Source organism: Lissotriton vulgaris, chromosome 2_1 (assembly GCF_964263255.1).
Source record: "Lissotriton vulgaris chromosome 2_1, aLisVul1.2, whole genome shotgun sequence".
Lineage (NCBI taxonomy): Eukaryota > Metazoa > Chordata > Amphibia > Caudata > Salamandridae > Lissotriton > Lissotriton vulgaris.
Genome location: NC_141687.1, coordinates 716,861,714 through 716,889,164, shown reverse-complemented (window position 1 = coordinate 716,889,164; position 27,451 = coordinate 716,861,714). Strand labels below are relative to the sequence as shown.

The following is a 27,451-nucleotide window of genomic DNA, read 5'->3' as shown; positions in this document are numbered from 1 at the left end:
ACACAGTGCTGGTGCCTGCAACCACTTCCGGTCTGCGCTGATCTCCCTCCACACAATTGGAAGCATCCGTGGTGGACCTGGGAAAACGCGTGGGGGCCTGGTGGTAGCAGGGTGAGTGAGGTCAGTCTGTGTAAAATATCCGGAAAGTGCGGTGCAGTGTACTTTTTAAAAACTGAAAAGGTGACAATAAAACACAATAGAGCACTTTGTGCGCTGCAAACAGTAGAGCAGGCGAAGCCCTTTGCCAGGCGCTTCAGGTGCGATCAGTATACCTACTTAGAGTCTGCGTTAGTGCCTCCTAGCGCGTCCGTGCACGTCTAGGCATGCGTCCTTAAATACTGGCAGGCTGACAACTAGACTGCTAAACGCAGCGCTGGTGCATGCAACCACTTCCGGTCTGTGTTGATCTCCCTCCACACAATCGGAATCATCCGTGGTGGACCGGGGAGAACGCGTGGGCACCTGGTGGTAGCAGGGTGAGTGAGGTCAGTCTGTGTAAAATATCCAGAAAGTGTGGCGCAGTGTACCTTTTTAAAAACTGAGAAGATGAATGTGTTGGACCTGGCCAAGATCATCAAAACCCATGGGATGGGGTTAACCACCTACGCCGATGACACACAACTGGTGTTAGCTATCAATAATGATGGAGGAGCAATATCGACCAGCTTTCAAACATGCAAGCTTGATATCAGCTCTGGGATGACTAGAAGTTGCCTGCAACTTAATTCCGATAAAAGGGAGGTTATGATCTTCGGCAAGTTACAGCCCACCTGGTGGCCTGCCGCTCTGGGCCCCACACCATCCCCAGTACAGAAAGTAAGAAGCCTGGGCATCCTATTTGACGACAAACTCACGTTCGCCACACAAGCCAATGCCATCACCTCCTCTGTCTTCTACACACTACGAATGATCAAAAAACTTCTTCCATCTCTTCCCCCCAGTGCAGGTAAAACTCTGCAATAAGCTAATAAGCACTCTTATAATGTCTAAAGTTGACTACTGCAACGGCCTGTTCCTGAATGCACAGAAAAAGGTCATCAATAAACTGCAGCTAATAAAAAACGCTGCAGCCAGGTTTATAACAGGCACTCCCAAACACAAACCCATCTCCGCAGTGGTGCGCAAGCTGCACTGGCTTCCAATCTCTAACCGCATCAAATTCAAGGCCTTGTGCATAGCATACAAGGCCATGCGCAACACAGGTCCAATTTATCTAACAAAAGCCTTCCGCACCCATGCACCTATCAGAAAATTACGCTCCTCATCTGCTAATCTCATCATGGTCCCTTGCACATACAAGGTCTCCTGGGGAGACAAAAGATTTACTGTTGCCACGGCAAGATTGTGGAACACTCTTCCAGCACAAATTAAATCCTGCCCATCTCTGCTGGCTTTCAGGAAACTACTGAAAACCTGGTTATTCACCCAATGAGCAGCAACCTACCTCTTCCACCTCTTCTGTCCTTAGTGCCTAGACACCCACGGGTATTTGTGCGCTCTACAAATTGTCTAAATAAATAAATAAATTACAATTTTGGCCACTTTGGTATGTCAATTATTTTCTAAAACGACATGTTGAAATTTGCATTTAAATTTTGATCAAGCTACAGGTATGAATGAACAATCTTCTGGCTGAAAGCAACTCCCTCTTTTGTACAAACCTGTTCTTTCTTTTTTTGTTTGATCTGTTTATTAGTTGATTTTCATAAAACAGTTATTGCAGGTAAATGAGCAGTAAAGTAATGCAGGGGTGTCCACAAATGATTGCGTGATATAAACATCCTAGTAAACCCGTATTTCTGATCAAATGTGTATCACCATGGTGCCTAACTTAGTGAGAGTATACAATTTACAATGGAAGTGAATTACACGCCGTAAGAGACTGGGCACAAAGAGTAGGAGTAAAAGAATGCAGTATAATCTGCTACATACCATGTTAATAACATCAAACATTCATATGAATTATGTTCAGGAGGAGATAAAAATGAATAATAAAACCTCAAATCATATAAGTGAAATTAGGGATAGCAACAAGAGAGTAAACAAAAGAAAGGTTCGTTGTCACACAATGCATTATCCGTTCGCAAGATGTTAAATACCAACATTACATTACTGTTTTGCCTCACTCCATACATCACAGTGTGTGCACTCAAGAAGATTACAAATATTGAAGCCATGACCTGTGGGTATGTTCTTGCCCAAGTGCGGATCGCATCTCATACTCCTCATCTGCATCCCCTTCAGGGCGCAGTGCCAATTGGAGGGCCATTAAGATCGCGTCCAACTGGACAAGATCAGGAATTTGCACAGTCCCAGAGTATACTCCCTGCAGAGAGGCACCCCTTAGCTCTAGCCCAGTTGGGTATAGAATGCGACCAGGCCAGTAGGGACGGCGGGCCACTGGACTTCCATTGTCTTGTGATGAGGCGTTTAGCTACCACAAAGTCAAAGTCCAAGAATTTAGTAGTAGGGGGAGGAGCTACGCGGGCATCCAGGATGGTCGCGTGAGCAGAGAGCTCCCGAGACCCGCGCAGTCCTCCTTTATCTATCCTTCACCTATCCTGGTCATTTTGACGGGCTTTTGCAGCACTATCATCGCTGATGCCACTGATCCTTTTCTGGTCGAAATCGGACCTTGGGGACCATTTTTCTGCAACTTGGAACTTTCTGGCCTGCCCGCTGGCGCGACCGGGGACTAGGCTGCCCACTGTGGCCGACATGTAATCGAACAACAACGGCTGCCTGGCATCTGGCCCGCCGGAGGTGTATTGCTTTCACTTTCGGTTTCCTTCCCTTTGTTCCTGTCTCCTCCTACTCCGCCTCGCCTGCTGCCCTCTCGATCTGAACGATCCTCCGTTGGACTGGCGAGGAGGCCGCTACACCTCTGCTTCATTGGCGCATCGGAGTTTCGAGACTTTTCTACCTGTTCATCACCTCCTTTGGCCAGCCGCCCAACTCTGGAGGCGAGATGGCGACGAAAGTGGAGGCCGAAAGACGCCGGAAAGCTGCGACCCGGGGGGGATCGATCCAAACGAACATGATCGAACGCTATACCCAGCCGAGAGGCTCCCCCGGGACCGTATGCATGGGTGCTGAAGGACTCCAAACGGACACGCCGTCCACGTCGGAAGTATCGCTCCAAGACCTAATGGCCGCCATCACTGGACTTAAGGCCGACATGGGCCAACAGTTTGAGGCCGTGGTGACCAAAATTGACACGGTGGCGGTGGATGTGACTCTGATCCGAGCCGACCTGGCCAAAACGAATGAGCGGGTGAAGGCACTGGATCTTAAAACGTCGAGCCTGGTGACCGACATGGCTGAGGCGCAGTCCGAAATTGGCAATCTGCGTGCATCGCACGACTTGCTGCTCAAGCGGATGGAGGACTATGATAACAGGGCCAGGCGGAACAACATACGCCTTGTCGGAGTTCCGGAAGGCGATGGTGCGGTAGCGACCGATCTGCTGGTCGAGGAACTGATAGTCACCCACCTGGCCCCGGCAGGGCTTAGTAAGTTCTTTGCCGTTGAGCGCGCCTATCGTTTTCCCGGAGGTCAAGCGAAGCTGGGGAATCCGCCGAGGCCTATCATTGCCAAGCTTTTTCATTACCGGGACAGGGATGCTATCCTCCAGGCCGCCCGTAAGCATGGTCCCCTGAAGTATGACAATAACTCTATCTCCATATATCCCGACTTCACTCCTCAAGTGCAGCGGCAAAGATCTGGTTTCCTCGGAGTGAAGCGTCGCCTAAGGGACCGGGGACTGAAATACGCCATGCTGTTTCCGGCCCGGCTCCGGATTGAATATCGGGAACGTGCCTATTTCTTTGATCGACCTGAACGTGCTGCCGACTGGTTGGACTCGTTGCCGGCAGATGACTTTGGGAGCGGAGGCCCTGGTGGCGCGGAGGGTGGTGCAGAGGCCCAGGAGTAACAGATGCCCTGGAGGTTCCGATTGAGACTATGCAACGTACTGTACATATTGACTTATTCTCTGATGACTCTGCCCGTGGCGGTGCAGTAACGGGTGATTTCTCCCTTCCTCCTCGGGGGGTTCTTTGTGTAGAAGTATGGGGCGACAGGCACACTGCAGTTGGGGGTGGCTTTTTAGTCAGCAGGGGTGCAGGGAGGGGGGTGTTGTAACGGGTTTGGGTTCTGGGGTCGGTGTTTGGGGACTGGTTTGTGTTTCGTTTCATTTGTTCTGTTCTCTGTTTCATGGTATTTCATATTTTGCAATGATTGTTCATAGTGGGTCCTGCTGGGGGGTGGGTGTGGAATGTTTCTGCCATAATGGGGGGGGGGTGAACTGCGGATTCTTTCCTGGAACGTGAATGGTCTGGGGGATAGAATTAAGCGGGGTATTGTACTGAAATTTTTGAGGCGCCACGCCCCTGATGTTGTGTTCCTTCAAGAGACCCACTTGATTGGTAACGCTTGCAAGGCATTAGACCGCCGGGGTTATCGACTGGTTGCACATGCGGGTTTCACTTCGGGTTCCCGGGGTGTGGGTATTATGGTAAAGTCTTCCCTTGCTCTTGCTATTGATGATGTTATCCTTGATGAGCGTGGGCGGTATGCTGCTGTTTCGGGGAGGTGGGAGGGTAAACAGGTCGTGTTTGTTGTTGTCTATATCCCCCCGGGACTGCAGGCTACCACTTATGCTGATTTAGGTAGGACTCTTCTTGGGCTGCCAGACGGCCTGTTGGTCCTGGGCGGGGACTTCAATTCTGTCATGTCCGGCGACTGCGACCGACTACCCCCTAGAGTATTACCACAGTCCCAGATGTGGCTCAGTGAAATGGCTGACACTTTTGGCTTAGTAGATGTCTGGCGCTCACTACATCCCACACTCCAACAATACACTTTTCATTCTGGCGCGCACGGCAGCCTCTCCCGTATTGACTATTTTTTTATGTTAGCCTCCACTTTGTCCACTGTTCGTGAGATTCGGCACCTTCCCCGGGGTATCTCGGACCACTCCCCCCTGTTGATCACGATTTCTGTGGGTGGTCGGCATGGTAACAGAGTCCCCCCGATTCCCCCCTGGCATTTTAAAAACCCCCGGCTCCGCTCGGAATTGATTAAAGCAATAGATTGCTATTTTTCTGAGAACCTGGGCTCTGTCACCTCCCCCACTGTTCTCTGGGAGGCCTTCAAGACGGTTATTCGGGGTTCCGCCCTGTCACTCATTGCTACTGAGCGTAGGGTGAAGAGGGAGGCTGTTGTGGCTCTTGAAACTGAAATCACTGAGCTTGAAAGTGAGTTGGGTGGGAATGACACGCCTGCACTGTTGCATGAATTGGAACTGAAACAAGCAGACTATAAGGCCTGTGTCACGGATGCTGCTAAATTGATGCGGTCTAATCAACTTGGTCGACTGTACGATGTGGGTGACAAGGCTAGCAAGCTTCTTGCATGGCTGGATAGGACTGAGCGTGCGAGTCGTGTTGTTCCCTCCATTGTTCGTGATTCTGGTGTTACTGTCTCGGATCCGGGTGAGGTTGTTGAGTGTTTTGTTGACCACTTTCGTATGGTTTATACGCCTGTTAGTGATCGAGATGAGGCCGACTCCAGATTCCTCCTGCGTGACATTGCTCTGCCTACCGTGTCTGATGAGGACTTCCTCGCTTTGGAGGCCCCCTTTACTGTCGACGAGATTGCCCTTGCAATCCGTTCCCTTCGCTCGGGTAAGGCAATGGGCCCTAACGGACTCCCCATTGAACTCTACAAACTTTGCCCTGACAAGATGGCCGCTCATCTGCGTCACATGTTTCTTGAGGCGGTTGAGACCGGATGCCTCCCCCTTGAGCAGCGCCTTGCTACCATAGTGGTCATTTATAAGGATGGCAAACCTCGTGACCGCTGTGCCTCGTACCGCCCCAGCTCCCTCCTTAATGCGGAACCCAAAATCCTTGCTAAGGTGCTGGCCAATCGGATGCTTGCTGTTATCTGCGACTTGATCCATCCGGATCAATCCGGGTTCATCCCTCACAGGAATACTGCTCTTAATTTACGTAGGCTCCACAGTGTCCTCGCGAGAGCTTCTACTCTCGCCGAGCCAGCAGTGATCGCCTCCCTTGACGCCACGATGGCATTTGACACCATTGAATGGCCTTATCTATGGGCAGTCCTTGCCAAATTTGGCTTTGGCCCCACCTTCACGCATGGGTCAAGCTTCTCTATGAACAGCCGCTGGCTCAGGTCGCTGTGAACGGGAGGTGCTCAGACCCATTTCCTTTGGGCCGTGGCACACGTCAAGGATGTCCCCTTTCTCCGCTTTTGTTCGCTTTGGCACTCGAACCTCTACCCGCGTGGCTCCGGTGGGAACCCTCGATCAAAGGGATCCGATGGTCCCCTGACCTCGAGGATCGTGTTTCCTTGTATGCGGATGACATCCTCCTTTATCTTACTTCCCCTCAGAAGTCACTCAATGTCCTCTTCGACGTCCTTACGTCCTTCGGTAAGAACTCGGGGCTGGTCATTAACTGGACCAAGTCCTGTGTCTACGCCATAGCTGGTACTCTACCGCCTCTCCCCCGTAGATTTCCCATCCTGGTATCGACTGACGGTTTTAAGTACCTGGGGGTCCATGTATCCATGATCTCTTCGGTCCGCTATGAGCGGAACTTGTATGCTCCGCTCCGCAGGCTGAAGCAGGATGTTCGGCGATGGCGCGAACTGCCCTTATCCCCATTGGGCCGGGCGGCGCTCTTTAAGATGATGTCGCTTCCCCGCTTCCTCTATGCCCTCCAAAATTTCTTCGACCCCGTTCCAGCCCGCTATTTTCATGAAGTCGAAAGTTTACAGCGGCAACTTATCTGGGATGGCCGTGCCCGAATTGCCCTATCTAAGCTCACACTCTCCTGGTACGATGGGGGCATTGCGCTACCGGATATTAGACGGTACTACTGGGCCTCGCACCTGAGCGCCATCAACCATGCGACATATTCTCCGGAGCCAGCCCCCGCCTTTGCTTTGGATAAGCTGTTGTTGCCCGGCGGCAACTTTAATAGGGCGCTATACTCTAGAGCCCCCTTTCGACTCCTTACGGGCCCAACGAAATGTGCAGTGCGGGCATGGCGAGATGCTACGGTGGCCACGGGCTGGGGTGGTAGACTGACACGTATGACGCCACTATACGACTCGGAGCGACTGGGCAACCTGTGGAAGACGAAGGGGTTTGAGAAATGGGACATGATTGGGATTAGTACTGTGGGGGACCTTTGGACACGTGGCGCGGTTAAGTCCTTTGAATCACTAAAGCTGGAGTACCGGCTCGACGATAAGGAGTACTTCCGTTATATGCAGGTCAGACATGCCTTGTCTTCTGTCTTCCCCTCCGGTACTGATGTTCCGCAGTCCTCCCCTTTGGAGGATCGAGTACTAGATGGCCATGTCCCAGACAGTACCATCTCCTTAATTTATAAAAAGCTCATCCATAACAGAGCTGACCAGCTCGAGAAGCTCCGGGCTTCCTGGACTGCTGACGGACTCGAATTGGACGACGAGGACTGGCAGTCCGCCGTGTCCTCCCCTAAGGAGGTGGCTATTCCGGCACGACTTCGCTTTGTCCAATTAAAAATCCTCCATCGCGTGTATCTTACTGGAGTGCGTCTTGTGCGAATGGGTCTGATTGCTGACGGACGCTGCAGGCGTGGGTGTGGGATGGATGGTACTTTTCTTCATGTTCTGTGGAAATGTCCAGTGATTGTAGCGTATTGGTCGAGGGTGCATGAAGTTATGAGTCGTGTCACGGGGGTCCCCTTGCTTCCTGAGGCGCGTCGTTGTCTGTTGAATGTGTGGGAACCGTCTGACTGCACTGCTGCCCAGACGCTTTGGGTCACCCTGGGCAATATGATCGCGAAGAGGGATATCGCACAGCTCTGGGGCTCCCCTAGACCGCCAGTGCTCAGTGCCTGGAAAGAAAACATGGACTGGTCCATGTTTCGAGAGAAGACGGTATATGAGGCCCGGGGGCGCCCTGGGAAGTGGTCCAGAGTTTGGACTCCCTGGAACACTTATCGTGGAGACATCTGTTCTCCTCCACTTGACTACGAAGTCCCTCTCCCCTCCTCTCCGTGATTTCCGTTCCTCTCCTCCACTCACCAAATGCTCTGCTCTTTTATTCGCGCCACCCCCCCCCTACACTCGCTTTTTCTCCTACATCCATTCCCCTTCTCCCACCTCCAGCAACCCTTGCCACCATGATACCATGTGTTTGTTTGTTTGTGTTAAGTTCAACAAAAACATAAAATTAAACCTCTCTTATCCTGACTTGTATGATACTACGCTCTTGCCGATAATGTTGATGTGATAGATTGCTCCAGCAACGTTCTGCCTGATATAACATCTTTTGCTCAACAAGTTTTTTGTCATAGCGGCCGGCCCGGTGGGGTTGTAGGCAGACGCTGTGTATCGTGCACTTGTAAATAAAGGTTTTCAAAAAAAAAAAAAAAAAAAAGAATTTAGTAGTAGCTCTGTTGCTTGTCTCTTGTGAATATAGCCAATATACAAATTTCCCATGAATTGTCAGTGCATGTGAACAGGTGCCGCATCACTCCCTCCCAGCAGTGCTGCAGTTTGGGGCACGACAACAGCATATGTAAATGTCAGCATCATGATGACTGCATTTGGGACAGCATGCATCCTGTCTGTGAAAGAATCAATTAATTTTGTTTGGGGTGAGATATGCTGTATGTATTATATGATACTGAATTAATCGGAACCTGGTGTTAGGGGGGAAAATGTAAGGCTCGCCAGTATCATATCCCATTGCCTGGGTGTGCATGGACGAGCCAAATCGGTTTCCCAGCGATTTTTGCAGGGATGCAAAATCCGTTGCAGTCTGCATGTGGAGTGCGTCTGTAAACTACGGAATAAGATGTTGCCCCTCACCCATGACATGTATGTACTGGTGTGTGAGATGTGTTTGTGGCTCTTGTTTAGTATCTCCCCAGTGGTGTTGCAATGTGCCTGTCCAAGAGGCGTGGCCAAGGAAATGACCTGGTGGCATTCCCTCCTCCTGTGTTAAGGCATCTTAAGACATAAGTATCCCAGTAGAGGTCACCTAATGTATGAATTCCAGCCTCATGCCAGGCTGTTAGTTCAGCCAGCAGCGTCAATCTGGTACCTCCAGGCATACCTAATAATGGTATTGCTGGGGCATATGGCGTAATATGATTGTTGAGGGATAGACAGCTGCGGAAGCAACAGCAGGCCACCTATGATAGCAATGAGAAAGACTTGGACGCTTTGTTGTACAAACCTACTGTTATGGTGTTTCTGAATGCCCCTGTGATTTCTTACGCTTAGGTGGATACTTGGAATCATATGGGAATTAAAATGAAGGTGTCAATACCTCATGGCTTGGTGGATTTGATACCAGAGAAAGATACTCACCACAGCCACATTTAAACAGGTCTACTTAAAGATTCTAATTGCAGTTGTTTTTCGCGATACATGGTCTGTGTTTGCAATAATCTGAATTTTTTGTCTAGTTAATTAAGAGAAGCAGATTTTGCAAAGAACACAGGAGGAATGGGGAAAGCATAATTTTCCCAAGGTCCAAGGTTAGTTATTAATCTTCACTTCTAGATTATGTTGTTTATACCATTAATATATAAAGACGGAGATAAAGGGAAACTCTCCACATTTGAGGATCCAGAATACTGGAAGGATTTGATCTCGCACATGAATTAGGGCAAAATAGAGGTGTAAATACGACTAGGCTCTGGAGGTCGGCTATGCCGTAAGGCTATTCTCCACACCCAGAAGATGAACAATACTACTTTTAGATACTATTTACTAGCCCCGCTTCATATATTCCTCTCGGTAACATGCGCATTGCAATTATCGGGCTGCCCCGTTCCCATGACAGGGTAGGCAACTCCCCATCAATCGCTCGATAGAATGTGGCTGAGATCTGGTATGGGGTGTTCTGAAACACTTATAAGAGCTGCAGAAGGGCCATCATTTTGAACAGTACGGCTCGACCCATGAGCGTCCTAATATAGCAACCGTATCCAGATGCAAACCTCGACCAAAACCAATTCTGGACAGTACCGCAAATAGGTATGGCCATTCGATGCTGTTAAACGCCATACGGGCATCCAATGACAGCACCGTTGTGGCTTCGGCTGATTGGACCCTGTTACGACTTGACGCCATATAGGCGTCGGAGATTTAGTCAGGTGCTCCAGTGTGGCATGAACCCGGATTGATCCGAATTAATTAATGTGGAGATAATAGGATGCAATCTATTAGCCAGCATCTTAGCTAGTACCTTTGCTTCAATGTTTAGGAGGGAAATGGGTCTGTACGAGCTACATAACTCAAGGGGTCTGCCTTTCTTTGGTATAACCAATATGGTTGCCATTCTTAAATCATCTGGTAGCCAGCCCTCCTCCTTTGCCGTTTGGAACCTATTCAGCATTGGTTGAGCTATTGTGTCTGCTACACATTTATAAAATTCGGAGGGCAGGCCATATGGACGTGGTGCCTTTCCGGACTGCAAGTCTCCAATGGCCCCTATGATCTTATCCTTTGTTAAGTCACTATCAATAGCTTCCCTATCCTCTGCCCATAGCTCCAACAAAGAAATATCACTAAGTAAATCAGCACAATCTTCCCTCGTCCTTTCAGTGGCGGACTGGAATATTTCTTCATAATGACTTCTTTCATTCTTATTTATCTATATAACACAAAGTGTAAAGATCAGTTCCAGTTTTTTTATTTAGTCACAGGTGTTATTTACTATTGCGTAAGACATTAGACCAAAGGATTAAAGCATATTTGTGCTCTGGCGATCCCTCATAGATTGAGCATTGATGTTAGCTAGACTTTAAAACGTTCACTAGAATCTTATTTCCCTCAGCTTTGATTTTTGTGCATGATAATATTTGATAGAAAAATGTGGCTTTCTTAGGCTATATTCAGTGTATTACCTTTAGAACAATGTTTGTTTGGAAATGATAATTGACAGATAAGGAAATAACATATCCCTCGCTGAAAACTGTTCTGATCCTCAACTCACAAGTTAGTATTCCGTGCTTAGAAATGTGTTTTAAAACGCTATTTAGAAACAAGTTAATTTTATTTGCAATAGTATTCTATTACGGCACTTATCCAGGAGGAGTCAAGTGTAACTGCTGTCATGGTACTCTAAGTAGCAATTAAACCAATTATGTATGCTTTTATTTGTACTGGTCTTATTTCATTTGAATGGTAGAGAATGCCATCGTGAGTATCAGTCACATATACATGATGGAATGTTCATTGTCGTAATCTAAAAGGCAGTACAATGATATAGACACATATTTTGGACAATTACAATGGTGAACCATTTTACACGGAACGTACTGGTTTCAGAGGAAGTGATTGTGGGTGTATCAACAATTTTAAGGTACTGTTTTCTTTCCTTTTCTAATATTTGACACACTCACTGGAAAGCCCTGCTGTGTGTTCTGCCACTGTGACACACACACATTGTAGTGTGTCCTGCTTCTGTGACACACACACATTGTAGTGTGTCCTGCTTCTGTGACACACACACACATTGTTATTTGATACACTCACTTGGAGCTGATTTTGTGTGTCCCACTTCTGTGACACGCACACATAGTAGATATTTCTTTTCTTATTTTCATTTTGTGCTCTAATTTTCTTTATTCAACAACAAAATGCAAAATGTCACTGCTCCCCCTTTCTTCTTGTCCTCACCTGGGGATCCACCTATTAGATGGAAAAAATGGCGTAAAGTGTTCGAAAGGTATGCAAGGGTGTGTGGATCTAGTTTGAGTGCTGAAAGGAAGACAGCTCTACTTTTACACTGTTTGGGGGCAGAAGGACAAGAGGTATTCGATCATTTACCCGACATTGATGACGGTAGTTTAAATGAATATGAAATATGTATTGCAAAACTGGATGAGCATTATCTTCCTAGAGTCAGTACAATTTTAGAAAGATATCATTTTGGTCGGAGAACACAAATGGAAGAAGAAACAATTGAGAACTATATTACAGCGTTAAGGAAACTTGCGTCCTCATGTAAGTTTGGGGCAAGTCTTGATGAGCATATTAGAGATCAGTTCATGCTTGGGTGTTATATTGAAAAGGTGAGAGAGGAATTGTGGCAAAAGGATGAACCTTCTTTAGAGGAAGTTCTTACTATTGCTAAGAGGATAGAACATTCTATTAAGTGTGTAGAAGTCATCAAAAAGAATGGTGACAACAAAACTACGAAAGAGACTGTGAATGTTGTGAAATCTACTGCTAGAACAAGTGAAAATCAGCAAAAAGACTCTAGAAATGAAAATGTTTCGAACAAAATTCCTTATAAAAGAAAGGAAAACAGTTTGGATTTCTCTCAAGTAAAGTGTTACAGATGTGGTAAAATAGGGCATTTTGCCACTGATAGACAATGTCCAGGTTGGAAAGCTTATTGTAGTAAGTGCAAAAAGAAAGGACACTTCACCTCATGTTGTAAAGGGGGAAACTATAGAGGTAGAGTGAATGAAATATTTTATGATTTTGAAAATGATGATAATCTAGATGAACACCTAGATTGTGGGCAAATTTATATTCAAACTGTGAGTGCTGAGGAAGCAAAGAATTCCCCTTGTGATGAAATTTTGGTAGAAGGTTATCCTACCAAAGTTTTGTTCGATTCTGGGGCAAAGATTACTATTGTGGCAAAAGATTTCTTCTTGAGTAAGTTGGGACATAAACTTGAGCTCTCACGCCCCGATATAAGACCATTTGGTTATGCTGGTCAACCCATTAAACTACTTGGAGTTTTTGAAGGTATGATTAATTATAAGAATAGGTTGGCCAAAGCAAAAATTTATGTTTCTCAAAAAGGAGATAGCATAATAAGCTGGTTTGCTCTCAAGGATTTGGGTGTTATGCTTGATCCGAATTCGACACCCCCTATTCTCCTAAAAGAACCCTTTCCCTGCACACCTCAAATTGTTTCATTAGTTTCTCATGATTTCACTAGTGAACTGAAAGCCAAATTCCCTAAAGTTTTTTCGGAAAATTTAGGATGCCTTAATGACTATTGTCATCGTATCATCTTGAAGAAGGATGCTGTACCTGTCTGCTGCAAAGTGCGTAATGTACCTGTAGCGGTCAGAGAACAAGTTAAAGATGAACTTGATAAGCTGGTCAAGGGAGGCATTATAGAGATAGTAGAGGGAACGGAGTGGGTCGCCCCGATTGTCGCAGCCAAGAAATCGGACAACTCTCTCCGTCTCTGTGTTGATTTAAGAGAACTCAACAAGTGTGTGGTTACTGATCACTATCCTCTACCCAAGATTGCGGACATGCTTATGCTTCTTAAAGGTGCTAGAATTTTCAGCACCATTGATCTAAGGTCCGCGTACCATCAGATTAGATTGGAAGAGGATTCGAAAGACTTAACCTCTTTTGTGACACCATATGGCACTTTTAGGTTCGTTAGACTACCATTTGGTTTAGTGTCAGCCGCATCGGTTTTTCAGAGGGCATTAGAGAAAGTCTTAAAAGGTTTACATGGTGTTAGAGTCTATCAGGACGACATTCTTGTGTTTGGCATAGATAATCCTCAACATGATCTTAGGCTATTTGCTGTTCTAGGAAGGTTGTGTGATGCAGGTTTGACTGTTAAGATTGAGAAGTGTAAATTTAGAAAAACTTCCATTGATTATCTAGGTCACACCATTACAGAAGGAGGTATTTTGCCTAAGGAAAATCTTATCTCTACAATTTCTAAGATGTCTCCCCCGCAGAACAAGGAAGAGTTGATGAGTTTTTTGGGACTTGCTGAGTATTATAACAAATTTGTGAAAGACTTTGCCTCTTTGTGTACCAATATGAGGTATTTGTTGAAGAAGGGTGTAGACTTCATTTGGGGGGAGAAATGTCAGCGTGAGTTTGAGGTCATCAAGGAGAGGCTAGCTTCTGCTCCGAAATTGAGCAGTTTTGATCCTTCTGAGAAATCTATTTTGATTACTGATGCAAGCCTGAAAGGTTTAGGTGCGGTGCTTGTACAGAAATTTGAAGGTATTGAGAGGGTCATTCTTTTCTTGTCAAGGAGTTTGAAGGGAGCTGAAACTCGATACTCAGTGATTGAGCGTGAAGCTCTTGCTGTTTACTGGTCAGTCAAGAAGCTTAAAAACTTATTGTGGGGAACCAATTTTGAGGTCAGGACAGATCACAAGCCGCTTTGTGAAATTTTAAAGAAAAAAGGTATAGATGCGGTGTCTGGTAGAATCACAAAATGGGTTGTTGGTTTACAGGATTATGATTTTAGTGTAAAGTATCTACCTGGAGTAGAAAACAAAGTAGCTGATGCTTTGTCTCGCCTTGTTCCCAGTTCTGAGGTTGAGGATGAGGAAGATTGTGATGTTGATGATGAGATGGTTTGTGTTGTAGAAGAGGCTGTCGTTGATAAAGAGAGGTGGTTGAAGATGGTTCAGGAAGATTCGACTCTGGTTGAGGTACTTAAACTCCTAATGACAGGATGGAAGATTAAACCTAAATGTAATGAAGGTCTTGAGAAATTTTGGCATGTCAAGGATCAGCTTTCTGAACAAAATGGTTTACTTTTCAGAGGAACTAGATTGGTTCCACCCTTAGCTCTTCGGGATGAGCTTATGTCTTTAGCACATATCGGTCATTTAGGAATCTCTAAGACTAAGGAGATTTTAAGGAGCTCATATTGGTGGCCAAATATGGATTTGGAAGTAGAGCGCAAAGTTAGGGATTGCATTGACTGTGCTCTTAGTGAGAAGGTAGTAAAACCTAAAGTCCAACCCATGGTGATTAGAGACAGACCGGATGCGCCCTGGAAAGAAGTGGGTTTGGATATTTTGGGGCCTATTACTTCAGCAGGTTGTGAGTGGTATGTTCTTGTTCTGGTTGATTTCTTTTCTAGATGGCCAGAAATTGCCATAACTCGTGGTATCGAGACTAGGCATGTAGTGGATTTTTTAACTAAACTTTTTGCTAGAGAGGGCATCCCTAACGCCATCCTCACAGATAATGGTCCCCAATTAGTCTCTAAAGAGATGGAGAATTTTCTGTTAGGGCAAGGAGTTAAACACAAAAGGTCTTCCCTTTACCACCCAGAAACCAACGGTATGGTTGAGAGATTTAACCGTGTCCTTAAAGAGACTATTAGAATGGCTAAGTCTGCTGGTACAGATTGGAGAACAGATGTCTTTAAGAAGGTTAAGGTTTACAGGTTATCTCCCCATGCCGTTACTGGAAAGACTCCTTTTGAACTTTTTAGATCACGCACTCCTAATACCCTTGTGGTACCGGCATGGGTCAATGACTTGCAACCACCTCCTCGTGATGACTCTGATGAGTGGATGTTGCGTGAACTTTCTAGAATTGAGTCTAGAAAAAGGATGTTTGATAAGAGACATTCTGTTAAGGTCACACCTGTTAAAGTGGGAGATTGGGTACTTATTAAGAATCCCTGCAAAAACAATAAGGCTCTTTCTGCTACCTTTAAGAAGCCTATTCGTGTCATCAAAGTTTTCAAGAACGCCATCAAAACTGCTGATCATCGTGTTTGGAATTTGAACAGGGTGGTGGTGGTTAGAAATGATCTTGTGGAAGCTTCTTGCAGTCGTCATTCTCAAACTCCTAGAGTTGAGTCCTCCTCACTTCTTCGCAAGTCTGCAAGGGTTTCTCATTCTCCTAAATATTTAAAAGACTACGTCACTGTGTGATTATTGTTTTAGCTTTGTTTTGTTTTCTCCTATAATTGTCTTGTTGTTATTAGAAGGGAGATGTGTGGCATCCTGGTCCTGTGTGTCTGTGCCTCATGACATAGCTGCGCTGATGTCATGAGACACTGGATTCTCAGATGGAATGTTATCCTTTGACCACTAAGCAGTTGCTATCTTACTTTATTGCTGGCTGGATGTTCACCTGTGGATGGGATCTTTTCTTGGAATAAACCTCTACTTTTTACCTACAAGTTGTGGATCTTTATTTTACAGTGGGTTTTTTGTATGTGTTTCTATAATAACCATTGTGACTTATTAGTATAAATAGAGATGTTGAGCCCTCTTTAATACCATGCAATGCCAGTTGACAAATTATTCGGAGTATGGTTAATCAGGTACATTTGTAGTCCCAAATATTTTTACGTCTACACGTCTTAGACGTTAACATGTTAAAATTGTCTGACATGGTGTCGCAGTATATTAACTCTTTTATCCAACTTTAAGAAGTAGGGACTGGGCCTCTATCCCATCGCCGTTACACTTGCCTTTGAGCCACGAGCAGTGGCAGTGCTGTTAATTTACAGGCTGATGCTGGTACGTTCTTGGTGTAACCAAATAAAGCTATAAGTAGATCAGGATCTGATGTGATATTTATCATGATGTTGAGTTCAGTGAACACACCACACCAATACTTGTCTATGTCGGTACGTTCCACAATAGACGTAAAAAGTTACCCATCCTTTTCATCTCGAGCAACGAGTATCTTCCCTCGGGCCAAATCTGTGTAGTTTTACAGGAGCATGATAAAATCTGTGTACATATTTAAACTGCATCAATCTATGTCTTCTATTTAATGCGACATTTTTGTGGCTAGACAACAGAACAAATATTGCTCGTCGGTTATTTTGCCATCAATATACACCTGCCGCCTTAATCAGTATTTCAAAAGGGGAGCTGAAGCAGAGCGCCAGGTCAAAGAATATAAATGTGAATTATTTGTATGGAACTAGTAGAGTTGAATAAGTATGTTAATGTTGCAAATGGTGTAGACTCTGTAGGAAATACAGTAAGCAAGGAGCATAGAGTGTGTCAGATCCTATAATAAAGAAATACATACAATGATGTCAGGTCTGGGCCTTGATCTCAAAATTGTTCAAGTCATTTGAATTTACTTTTACAGAATTGGCTATCTATTTATGTGACTGTAGTCTCTAATGAAGTACAAGCACTGGAGTGTTTAACAGTGCTCTCTTCTGCAGCCGGTGCTATGCATAGATAGTGTTCCCCAACTGGTCTATACAGTTACATTTCCTAACAGGAAAACAGAACAATTTCTCTACAAGGGAGGCGGGGTTCGCCATATCCCTCTCTAACCATAAATATGGGAGGTCAAGCGTAGTATGTAGCCAATGTTGAGCAAACTGGCCTTGCTCAACATGGCGATATAGCTCAAAGTTCTGAGCTGCCAAGCCCCCAGCTGTATGGAAAGATTAGCGTGGTGCACGCAAATCTTGACTTCTTACCAGCCAATGCCATTTTTATCATAAGCTGCTGTAAATGTTTGAAGAATTCTATTCTTGAGTTAAGCTTATTGATACACTGTGAAAGTCCTCTGCTCTGTCTGCATGCCATTCTCAAATTGCACATGCTGGCAGTAGCAGTTAATACAGCAGGGGAAACCGGGGACAGACCTGCTGTCCTGCCCGGGAAACACTCTACACATCGCATGCGCTACATCACATGCCATTACAACGTGGTTGTTACAACGACCGCGTTGTTACATTGCATACGATTACAACGCAAGTTGTTACTAGGACTTGCTGTAGGGGGTGAGCTAAACTAAGGAATAGTATATTTTACTATTCCAACACCTTCCCTACTGTTGCACACACTAGATTTGGAATAGTAATTTACACTATTCCTAAATCCATCGTGCCCCCTACATCAAGTCGTAACTACTTGCATTGTAATCGTATGCAATGTAACAATGCGGTTGTTTTAGCAACAGCGTTGTGAAGGCATGCGTTGTAAATGCATGCAATGTGAAGTGCTATATTCCTCCTGCCCACATCATTGGGTTCAGTGATTTGTTTATTGATTGAGATACAAGCGGTGGACTCTGTGACAGCTTAATCAGGACTGAGAACTCCTCACCCACTCCCAGCTTGTCCAGGACTTTATACTTTATAAGTGAATTCCCATTTGACCACGTTAAAAGCCTTCTCAGCATCAAGGAAAACCACTGTTGTGCCGGTGTCAATATTAACTAGGGAAATTGGTCCAAAACATTACCCTAAATGAATTGCAGTGGTTCTACCAGAAATGAAGCCCGATTTTTCAAGTAAGACAAGTCTAGGCATAAGGGGGCGGGGGAGGGGGGGGTGATAGGGGGGAGGAGGCAGCTAGCTAATATTTTGGCTAATAGTTTTGTGTCCGTGTTTACCAGTGAGAGGGTTCGGTAAGAGGAGCATAAGGATGGGGCCTTGTCTGACTTTACCAGTTTTAACTGGTGCCTTGCCTCATAGCTGGAAGAAGGTGTCCCTTCTCAACTACCGTTTCAAAGAGCGTCATGATACGCAGAGCCAGTTCTTCTGCAAACTGTTTACATACATTAGTCCTCAATCCATCAGAGCCAGTTGCATGTCCACTTGTCCAACTTCATTTAACATATTTAGTTTCCTCCTGAGTCAGTGCGGCTGTGAGATGCTGTCTATGCACGTCCTCCAGCCATTCCATAGTTACATCATTGAGGTGTTCAGAAACGTCAGACAATGCAGATTTCGTTTGTGAGATGTAAAGATCAGTATAATATTGTTTACGCTGACCAACTATCATCAGTCATAAAGCAGTGTATCTGGGGAGGGGTGTACGCAAGTAATTGTCGTCAGACTATGTAAGAAATTATAAATTCACTAGTCTTCTCCACAAGTTCTCCATAAACTCGTGTGCCTGCAAATTTGCCCATCCTCATAACTTTCCAAAATGTGAATTCCTGGAATTTGCAGTGTTTAGATTGTATTTAGTGAGAGATGTGTGTGTCATTTGTTTGTATATGTTGTTTTCCAAAGGAACCTATTTCCTGTTCAAATTTAATCAAACTAGCTTGTAGGGATTTCAGAAATCCAGTGTGTTTGGCTATACAAACATGTCTGAAGTATGCCTTGAAGGACTACCATACAGTTTTATAGGTTTCTATAGTACCTACATTAAGATCAAAATACTCCTTGAAGGCCAAGTCTATTTCCGATTTGAGTACTGCATCCAATAGGGACTCGGAAGGAAATCTCTACACAAAATATTAAGGGTATCGACCTGGAATGTGTAGTTTAAACAAAACCGAAGACTGGCCAGAGTATGTGTGCAGAACGTGAGTGCATGACTCAGTCCAGGACATCACGTTGCTGGCCATTAGGATGTAATTTATGCGAGTATGAATGTCATGCACTGCAGAGTAATGGTATTAATTAAGAGCAGGATTTTTATGTCTGAAAATTTCCAGTAACTTTTCCAGGGCAATATGAGTCTGTGCTAGATAAGCATCATGTGGAAAGCTAGTGAGCTCAGTTATATGTTATGTGAAAAAGTACAAACATTTACATTCATTCTTGCATTTGGAGGAACCATAACATTGTCTTTCTTTTTTTCCGAAGACCTTTCAGTCATCCGGACAAACGCAACCTTCAAGCTTCATGAAGGGCAGTGCAGTTTGAAAATGAAGGAACTGATGCGAGAAAGTCTGCAGCCAATATTGCCAGGTAGGATCACCCGGCATGCGATCTCAGTGGACAATTGGAAGATATTCTCCTTATTCAGCACTGGAATGGTAGTAAAAACAAAGTGAATAATAAAATGCCACCATCACAGTAGATTCTTGGTGCTGACAGATTCTATTTTGACTAATCCCTAAGCACTATTACTTTGGACTGGTTGGGGTGGATAGATGTGGGGGAGCCTAGCAGGGTCTATGAACATTATTATGGACTTTTGTAATACCTAAGGATGTAGTGCAGAAGGTCCATTAAAGATCATAGACAGTGCACTTTTACTAATTATTTCGCTTCGTTATCAGCATTAATTGTCATACCCTTTAAACCATATCATGATTAGTGTGCCTCCCTCGAGAGGGCATCCTTCCAAGGTGGGGAACTAGCGACTTCGGGCCTCAAGGATGCGCCAACCTCAAATCTAATCCTATTTCACAAACAAGGCCACCCGAGTTCGTACTAGGTTTCACAGTTTCTTATCATTTTCTCATTGTTGTTCTAGTCACTCTTTGACACACAGATACAGTTTTGCAGGATGTCCTCACACACCGGCCAGGTGTCTTGCTTTATCATTGGACAACCCCACGCTCTTCAAAGCCATGGATTGATGGAGAAAGGGCCTACACACCTGAGTCAGGGAGGCACTTGTTTGACATTTTCTTTGGTGTTGTTCTGACTTGTCTTTTTTTGTTGGAGTTGGTTAGGGTAGTCCCCGACCTTTAATTAAGACCTGATAGAAGTATCTGCAAGTATAGAACAGAGTTTGAAATAATTTTAATGTGTTGGTGGCTCAAAGGGCAAATTAAAAGTGTGGTTAATGTTGTCAAAATATAATCTTGGAAGAAAGTCATTGACATTGTAGTGCACAGTAACACAGTTTGAGACTGCACTAAGATCATATTGGTGTGTGCTTTGGAGGTTTTAAAATGCATTAAGTCATATTCAGCTGCACCTGTCAGATATAGAATCATTACACTATAACTTTCATCTTCTTTGCTTAGCCAATTGGATTTCCTGTTTTGAAAACATAGCCACTTTTTTTTATCATGCAAGATATTTTGAGCATGTCTCTATATGCTTTGAGAAAATTCATCATTATCAATAAGGTCTGCTTGCTTATTAAGGTGGTCTAAAACTGTTTCTTTCCCCTGTTCCTTAACTCTTCAGTGCATTCATATAAGTCACTGATACCCATTGTTTATTAATCTTTGTTCCTGTATTGCAAATTAAAAATATTGTATTCAAATGTCAGATGCTTTTTAAACAAACATGAAAACAAAACCACTTTATGTCCTGCATAAAAGTAATCAGTTTTCGGAGATCTTAAATGGCAATTTTAGAAAGGGTGAAATACCCTGATGCTGACGAACTAAGCCTGTGTATCCATCTAAGAAGTTCAACTTCCCCAAGTCCAGTGTGCTTCCATCGAATGTTCAAGGCCTTCTTCTTTCGCTCTCCCCTTTCCTATCAGTGCATTTATATAAAATCACTGATGTCTCTTAAGCTTATTAACACCCTACCCTGAATTCTAAAGTTAGAATGTTGTTACCCTCACAGGCACGTTTTAAACAAATATAGAAAGGCACCATAAAAATGCAAAACATTCATGACTAAACAAACAGAAAGCATGCTTGTAAAACCATCTTCAGGGAAGCATTTTTGCATCTGTTACTCCTAATATTTCACAGTGTTGCAGATATCCATCAAGAATGAAAGAGCTTTATTGAAACCAAGAGAATTATTAAGGAAAATGTACCAGGAATAAAGCACTTATGTATAAATAATAGGATACCTTTCCTTGCTCATTGTAACGAATATTGTGAAGGTAAAAAACATATTAATTCTGAACGCCTTTGATAATATTTATCTAATTAAAACATTTGTGTGCTACTATATACTGAGTGTACCCCTCTAAGAAAGCACTGTAAGTCACGTATTTTTCTTCAGTATGACCTCCCTACATTTTTTATTTTTTGTAAAGTTTAATCAAGTGCCTTAAGCCATCCAAAACTGGTGTGTAGGAACTGACAAAAATAAGTACAACTCCCAGAAGCAATTGAAGGAGACAGAAGTAACCCATCTTAGTGGACCTAACTTAATGTAGAAAACAGAAATCATAAGAACAGTTGAAGGATATTAATTCCTTCAAATTCTAAACGCTTATTAGTTTATCATAACTTATAAATCTATATTTTTGATTTATTCATAAGTATTCAGTGTGTTAGTTTCCAGTCCAAACCGATTATAGAATGGATTTTCATTCATTAAAAATGTTGAAATATAGAACTTGTTTTGAGTGGAAAGGCTTGAAAAGAACCTAGTTATCCCTTTGGGCTTTAATAATAAATGTGCCAAATTAAACAGTTTTAATCCATGTGGGATAGTTAGATTTTTATCTATAAAACGACAGTTGGTAAACTATCTATTCACTGCTCACTATCTACTCCTTGTTGGTAAAATCTCTACTCTTCGTGGAGTTACAACCCATAAGCTTGGAAAACCATGTTAAACTTGAGAAAGCATAGGAAACTGATGTCTCTGAAAAAACAGCTCTCTTTTTTGATGGGGCTACCAAATAGGGGTACACTTAGTTATCTGAGTGGAGTGACAAAACTTTTAGTACAGTGTGCAGACAGGTTTATTGTACTTGGCATATTAAGCTGTTTTTGGGGATATAAATAAAGAAGTAAAATATAATTTTTATTCCAGTGGCTAATGAGTGACGAGGATGTCTTGTTTTAGAATAGACCAGGCATGAGAAAACTCACTCTAGCATTGGAAATTGTATGATTGATTGATCTCTAAAAACTCTGTCATAAAAGTTACTGGTCTGTGTGTTTTAAAGTGCTCATTATTAAAGTGGATTAAAGTTTAGCATTGAGAGCACCCTAAAGGAGGGGCATTTGTGAGAGACTGAGAGACTTGGGCCCTATGCCAAGGTGTGTTTTTGAGCCCATGGGCTGCTAGTCATTGTTTACACAGTTTACAAAAAATCTATTTTATTGTTTTGCAGAACAACAAAAGAAAGAAACATATACGCATTAATCCCACAATCTTTTGTGAGTGTGCTCAGCAGGCCAGCCTCCACCCGCCTAGCAACTAGTATCTTAGCAAGAATTCCTGCAGCGTCCCAGGTGCCAAACACCCAGTCCCTTCTCCATGTCCGGGACTATGACGAGGGCCCAGCTCCCGAGGCATCGTCTGTGCCATCCGTCAAGTCAAGATATACCCTGCAGTGCCCTCAAACCTTTTTGAATTTCTTAGGGCAACCCTCTCTCTGCATCAATTCATTGATTTATCCCCTCCCGCCATATGGTCCTTGTGGGTATGGTATCTTCCCTCAACCCGCACCTAGCTAGATCACGTTTGGCTATGACAAAATCCAACATACAAAACAGCAATTGCCTCCTAGGAATATCTAAGCTGTTGGGTATGCCCTGGATAATCAGTTGTGGTGATCTAGCAATGGGCATCCCCAAACCGATTCGAACTTGCCAACTATCTCCTTCTAGTAGTCCGACACCTTCTGGCAGCCCCAGAGCATGTGGAGAAATGCTCGATCACTTGTGCGACCAAAGAGGCACAGCGGGCTGCTTGCTCTCCCCATATTGTAGTCGAGATCTGTTCAAGCGAGCCCTGTGGAACACTTTAAACTGTATTAAGCGCAACCTGGCTTTAATGGCTACTTCCCGGGGATGCATCAGCGATGCTTCCCAGTCCACATCCTCCATCCTCCATCGTCCCAACAACCCTTCCCATTTTGTTTGTCATCCTCCTAGATTGTTCTGTGCTTTATTTTGTGAGCAAGCACTTCCCCGAACACCCTTGTCTCCATAGGGGAGTATGCAGTATGTGGTCTCCCTTGAGAGCATGTGTAAGGTGCAAGTATTTAAACTGTCAGTCTCAACAAGAGCATACTCCTCCTGTAGAGCCTCAAAAGCCTTAACCTCCCTGCCCTCTAGCATGTCTCCCATGGTCTCAATCCCAATGTGTCCCTTTGTCAAAAAACGTCTAGCCTCCCAGTCTCCGGCAGCACAGAAGTCCTCCAAAATGGGGTGACTTGGGTGATCCTACCTTTCCATCGCATAGCGCTGGTGGTGCCATCCCAGGCTCTTAAGGTGGTCCTGGTCAGTTCAGGCTGGTGCAGCTGACCTTTCTTCCCATAGACATAGTAGGCATACATCCGCCTCCCATAGCCAAGTGGTCAATCCATTAAGCAGGTTCACTGCATGAGCAGTGACCCACTCATTGAGGAAGTAAAGCTGTGCTACCCTATGATATGCCCTAGTATCCGGGAGTGCCAGTCCCCCATTATACACAGATCGATATAGGCGCTTTAAGGCTATCTTGGGGCATTGCCATCCCTCAGCAATGTACAAAGCGACATCAGTGCTGTCAAAATAAGTGTCAGGGATCAAGTACGGGGTCTTCTGCATACCCTAAAGCAGCTTTGGCAGAGTAATCATTTTGTACAGAGCAGCCCTGCCCATGATTATCGGAGGAAGTGTACGCCAGCACAGAATTCCGTCATGAAACGTTGAAGGTTCCGCTCCAGAAACAGCGCGCTGTCCATAGTCCTCTCGATCCCTACTGAAAAACAATGGATTCGTCTCGGTTAATTCGGAACCCTGACGGACTCAAAGGAATGAAGCATCGTCAGCAGCGCCAGGACCGGCCATTCCAGATAAGTCGAGCACACAAGAGCGTCGTCCGCATCCACTGAAATCTTTTCTCGGTCCTTCTGAAATCGGAGGGAACCACAAAATAGCCTTTCTACGGCACACCCAGTACACCAACAGCTCTAGGCAGAGGGCACAGCGGGCAACCCTGCCTAGGTCCCCTCCCAACAGTAAACGGCTCAGATACCACACCATTGACCCTTCCCATATCCGTGAGCACCTTCTACTGGAGTCCCACCCAGCTACAGAACTTGGCGCCAAAGCCAAGATGCTTCAGGTTCTCAAATAAGTAACACCAATCAATGGATTTGAATGCTTTTCCAGTGTCCAACGATAGTATTGCCAAGGGTGTGGAGTCCATCCAGTATCTACCTATCCATAAAAAACAGTCTGCCCAGATTGAGTCTTGTTGACTGTAGTGAGTAGGAGGCTTGCACTTCTTAAGGATGACCACAATAATGTCATGATTGGGATTCTAGGGCAGGGTCCCCATCTCATTTGCTGCTGTGAATAAATTCAGGAGATGCAGGTGGAGCAGGGCCGCAAAGCGTTTATAAAGTTCTAAAGAGAAGCCATTGGCGTTTTTCTTGAGTGTATGTCCTGTCTAGCTCTGTGATCATCAGACAAACTTCAAGGATGGCCCTAGCTGATGGGTCAGGCCAGGGAGAGGCACCTGCGCTAAAATTTCTGCTACCTCTTTGGTCGTTCGGTCAAGTTGGGCTGTGTATAACCCACTATAATAAGCCACAATTGTCTGAGCTATCTCTACTTCAATCTATGTCTCAGCAACCCATCTTACCTCCTTCTCTCTTCTACCCAACCATGCAAAGAGAAGACCCACCTTGTCTTTCACCTATATCCTAAAGTTGACGTTGTACCCCAGGTAATGTTGCCGTGCGGTCTATGTTGCGTGGTTATGATAGTGGGTTTCATCACCTGCAGGAGCTCGCAGGAGGGCTCATCTTCTCAGGCCCCCCAGGTCCACTCTAGCTGCAGGAGGCGCTCTTCCAGGCTCAGTATTTCTTCCTTTCTGCAACGTTTCTATATTACAGTTATATTCTGGGCCCTATTCTTATAGCCTTCCCAAAAAATCCCCAGGGTTGAAACTGACCCATGTTTGCATGAAAGTACTGTTGGGAGGCCCTCTAAGAGACTCTTCTAGCTTTGTCTTTTAGAACCCAGGACTTAAGCCTCCAGCAATGGGGATTATGGCCAGTTTGACCAGGAGGGGGGGTGGTCTGATATCCCTTTGCCAGGTATTCTGCTCCAGGACTTCTGGCTACTGGACGAAGACCTAGTCCAGTCTTGACAAATAACTGTGTGCCCTGGATAAAAATTAGTACTGTCTCTCATGGGGGTGTAGGTTCTGCCCAGTGCATGAGCAAAGCACTGCAGCTCCAAGGGAGGATCAGGAAGTGTCTGCTTGGTTTAGGGTCTGTGTAGGCGTCCATCTAAGACTTCATTTAAGTGCCCATCCACCACATGGATATTTTAATATTCTATGAGAATAGGACATAACTTCTATAGCATTCTCTTTTGCAATCTCGAGGGTGCGTATACAATTACAACCGGCACCTCCCATCTGTGCCATTTGCCTCTGGCCACCACAAAGCAGCCCTCCGGGTCAAACAAGGATTTTGTCACCTGAAAGGGGGGAGTGTTCAGTGCTAGGATAGCCATGCTTTTAGAGCCTTTCATATAGCCAGCATCGGCCAGCACTGTATATTTGCCCGATTGCAGACTCTTGCACGTATTCCCGAGCCGGGTGTGTCTCCTGCAGGAGTACCAGGTCCGGTGAGTGTCAACGGAGGTACTGGTGACAGCACCTCTCTTTATTTTGCAACCCAATCCATTCATATTCCACGAGAGGACTGTGAGGGGATCCACTTGTGTCTCCATACTTTAAGCTGATGGGCAGCGGCACACCACCAGGCACATCTGTTGGTTCCTATCTTGATATGGCAGCGTGGAGGAGTGTATTTTGCTGGCCAAACAAATACAACTAAACCTATAAACCCCAACTGCCCCTATCCCCGCACTTTTCTGACCAGGTACTGCTCCAGCTATTCGCAGGCCCATCCAGACAGTCAAAGAAAAGGGATTAGCCAGGTAAAGCATCATGTAAATGTTTAGGGCCCTCCGCTTTTGCTTCACTGACTCAAATGTCTTCTGTCGCTGTTTAACCAATTTTTTGATATCTGGGGATATAAGAATTGATGTAGATTCCTACTTGACTTCTCCTAGGTCTTTGACAGCCCAAAGCACAAGGTCTCTCTGTCTATATAGTTCAAGAATCGTGCTATTAGAAGGGCAAGTGGCCACGGCCGCCAGCTTCCACGTCCGGACCCTGAGCGCCCTTTTGGTGAGAAAACAGTGGGATATCTGGCCTGCCGGGAGGAAGGGCCACAACCAGTCCTACAGAAACCGTTCCAGTCACGGGCCCTCCATTTACTCTGGAAACCCCTAGAATCGCAAGTAGTTACACCTGGAACACCCTTCGGCATCCTCCACGCTTGCTGTAAATTCCCCAGAGAGGCCCTGAAGCTTCTGAACTGTCTGGGTGAGGTCCCGCACCAGACCTTCCAATGTCTTGAACCGTGGCTCAGCCTAACTATACCTTTTTTTTTTTTAATTTTAAACCTTGCTGAAGCAGGGCCACATCAGCTGCCACTGCACCCATTCTTGCCTCTAACACGTGACATGAAGATTTAACTGCTCGCAGGATAGCCTCCGTTCCCGGATGGAGTACCTATGCACCCGCCGTCGCAGGCCCAGCAGCACCATCCCGCTGTGTCGATGGCAACAGGGGATTAGAAAGTTTGTTCTGTTTCCTCTTTTTGAGCTGAGGTTTCTCCTTTACGATGGTGAACGAGGTTGCAACCACCTCCAGGGAACAGCGTGCTGAAGAGCAGCCCATCAGACCCCTGTTCCACGGTGGTGTGGCATTAGTAGCCCCGGTGCGGCCCCTGGACACGGACTCCTGAGCCTCAGGTGGCCAGGCAACAAGGTCAGTCCCCTCACAATGGTAGGTGTGGCGTTCTCCCAAGTCCACATGCCGAGGGAAGGGGATGCACACCACTCAACACCAATCCAGTCATAGGGCGTCCCAGAGGAAGGCCACCAGGAGGCCTGCTAGACCCCTACCCACTCGGAGAGGGCGACACGAGCAGCTACAGTCTTTGTACTGCGAGGGGGTCTGGCCCCAGCAGCACGCTCTACAGCCCTCCCGTGAATCCACTCAAGCCACACGTTCAGAGAGGGCACCCCTTGCGGCCGCCACTCCTTCACT

At 45.3% G+C, this 27,451-nt stretch overlaps 1 protein-coding gene across 8 annotated transcripts in view; it reads left to right on the top strand.

Moving 5' to 3' along the window:
- SCUBE2 (signal peptide, CUB domain and EGF like domain containing 2) overlaps positions 1–27,451 on the top strand; it is a 669,241-nt gene that overhangs the window by 508,002 nt on the left and 133,788 nt on the right. For 6 of the 8 annotated variants that reach the window (XM_086955985.1, XM_086955983.1, XM_086955988.1 and 3 more), the window contains one exon: positions 19,370–19,474. The exons of the other annotated variants lie outside the window; for them this stretch is intronic. In XM_086955985.1, the coding sequence (XP_086812111.1) occupies positions 19,370–19,474 (105 nt within the window). The remainder of the gene's footprint in view (positions 1–19,369; positions 19,475–27,451) is intronic. 8 annotated transcript variants of the gene reach the window in all.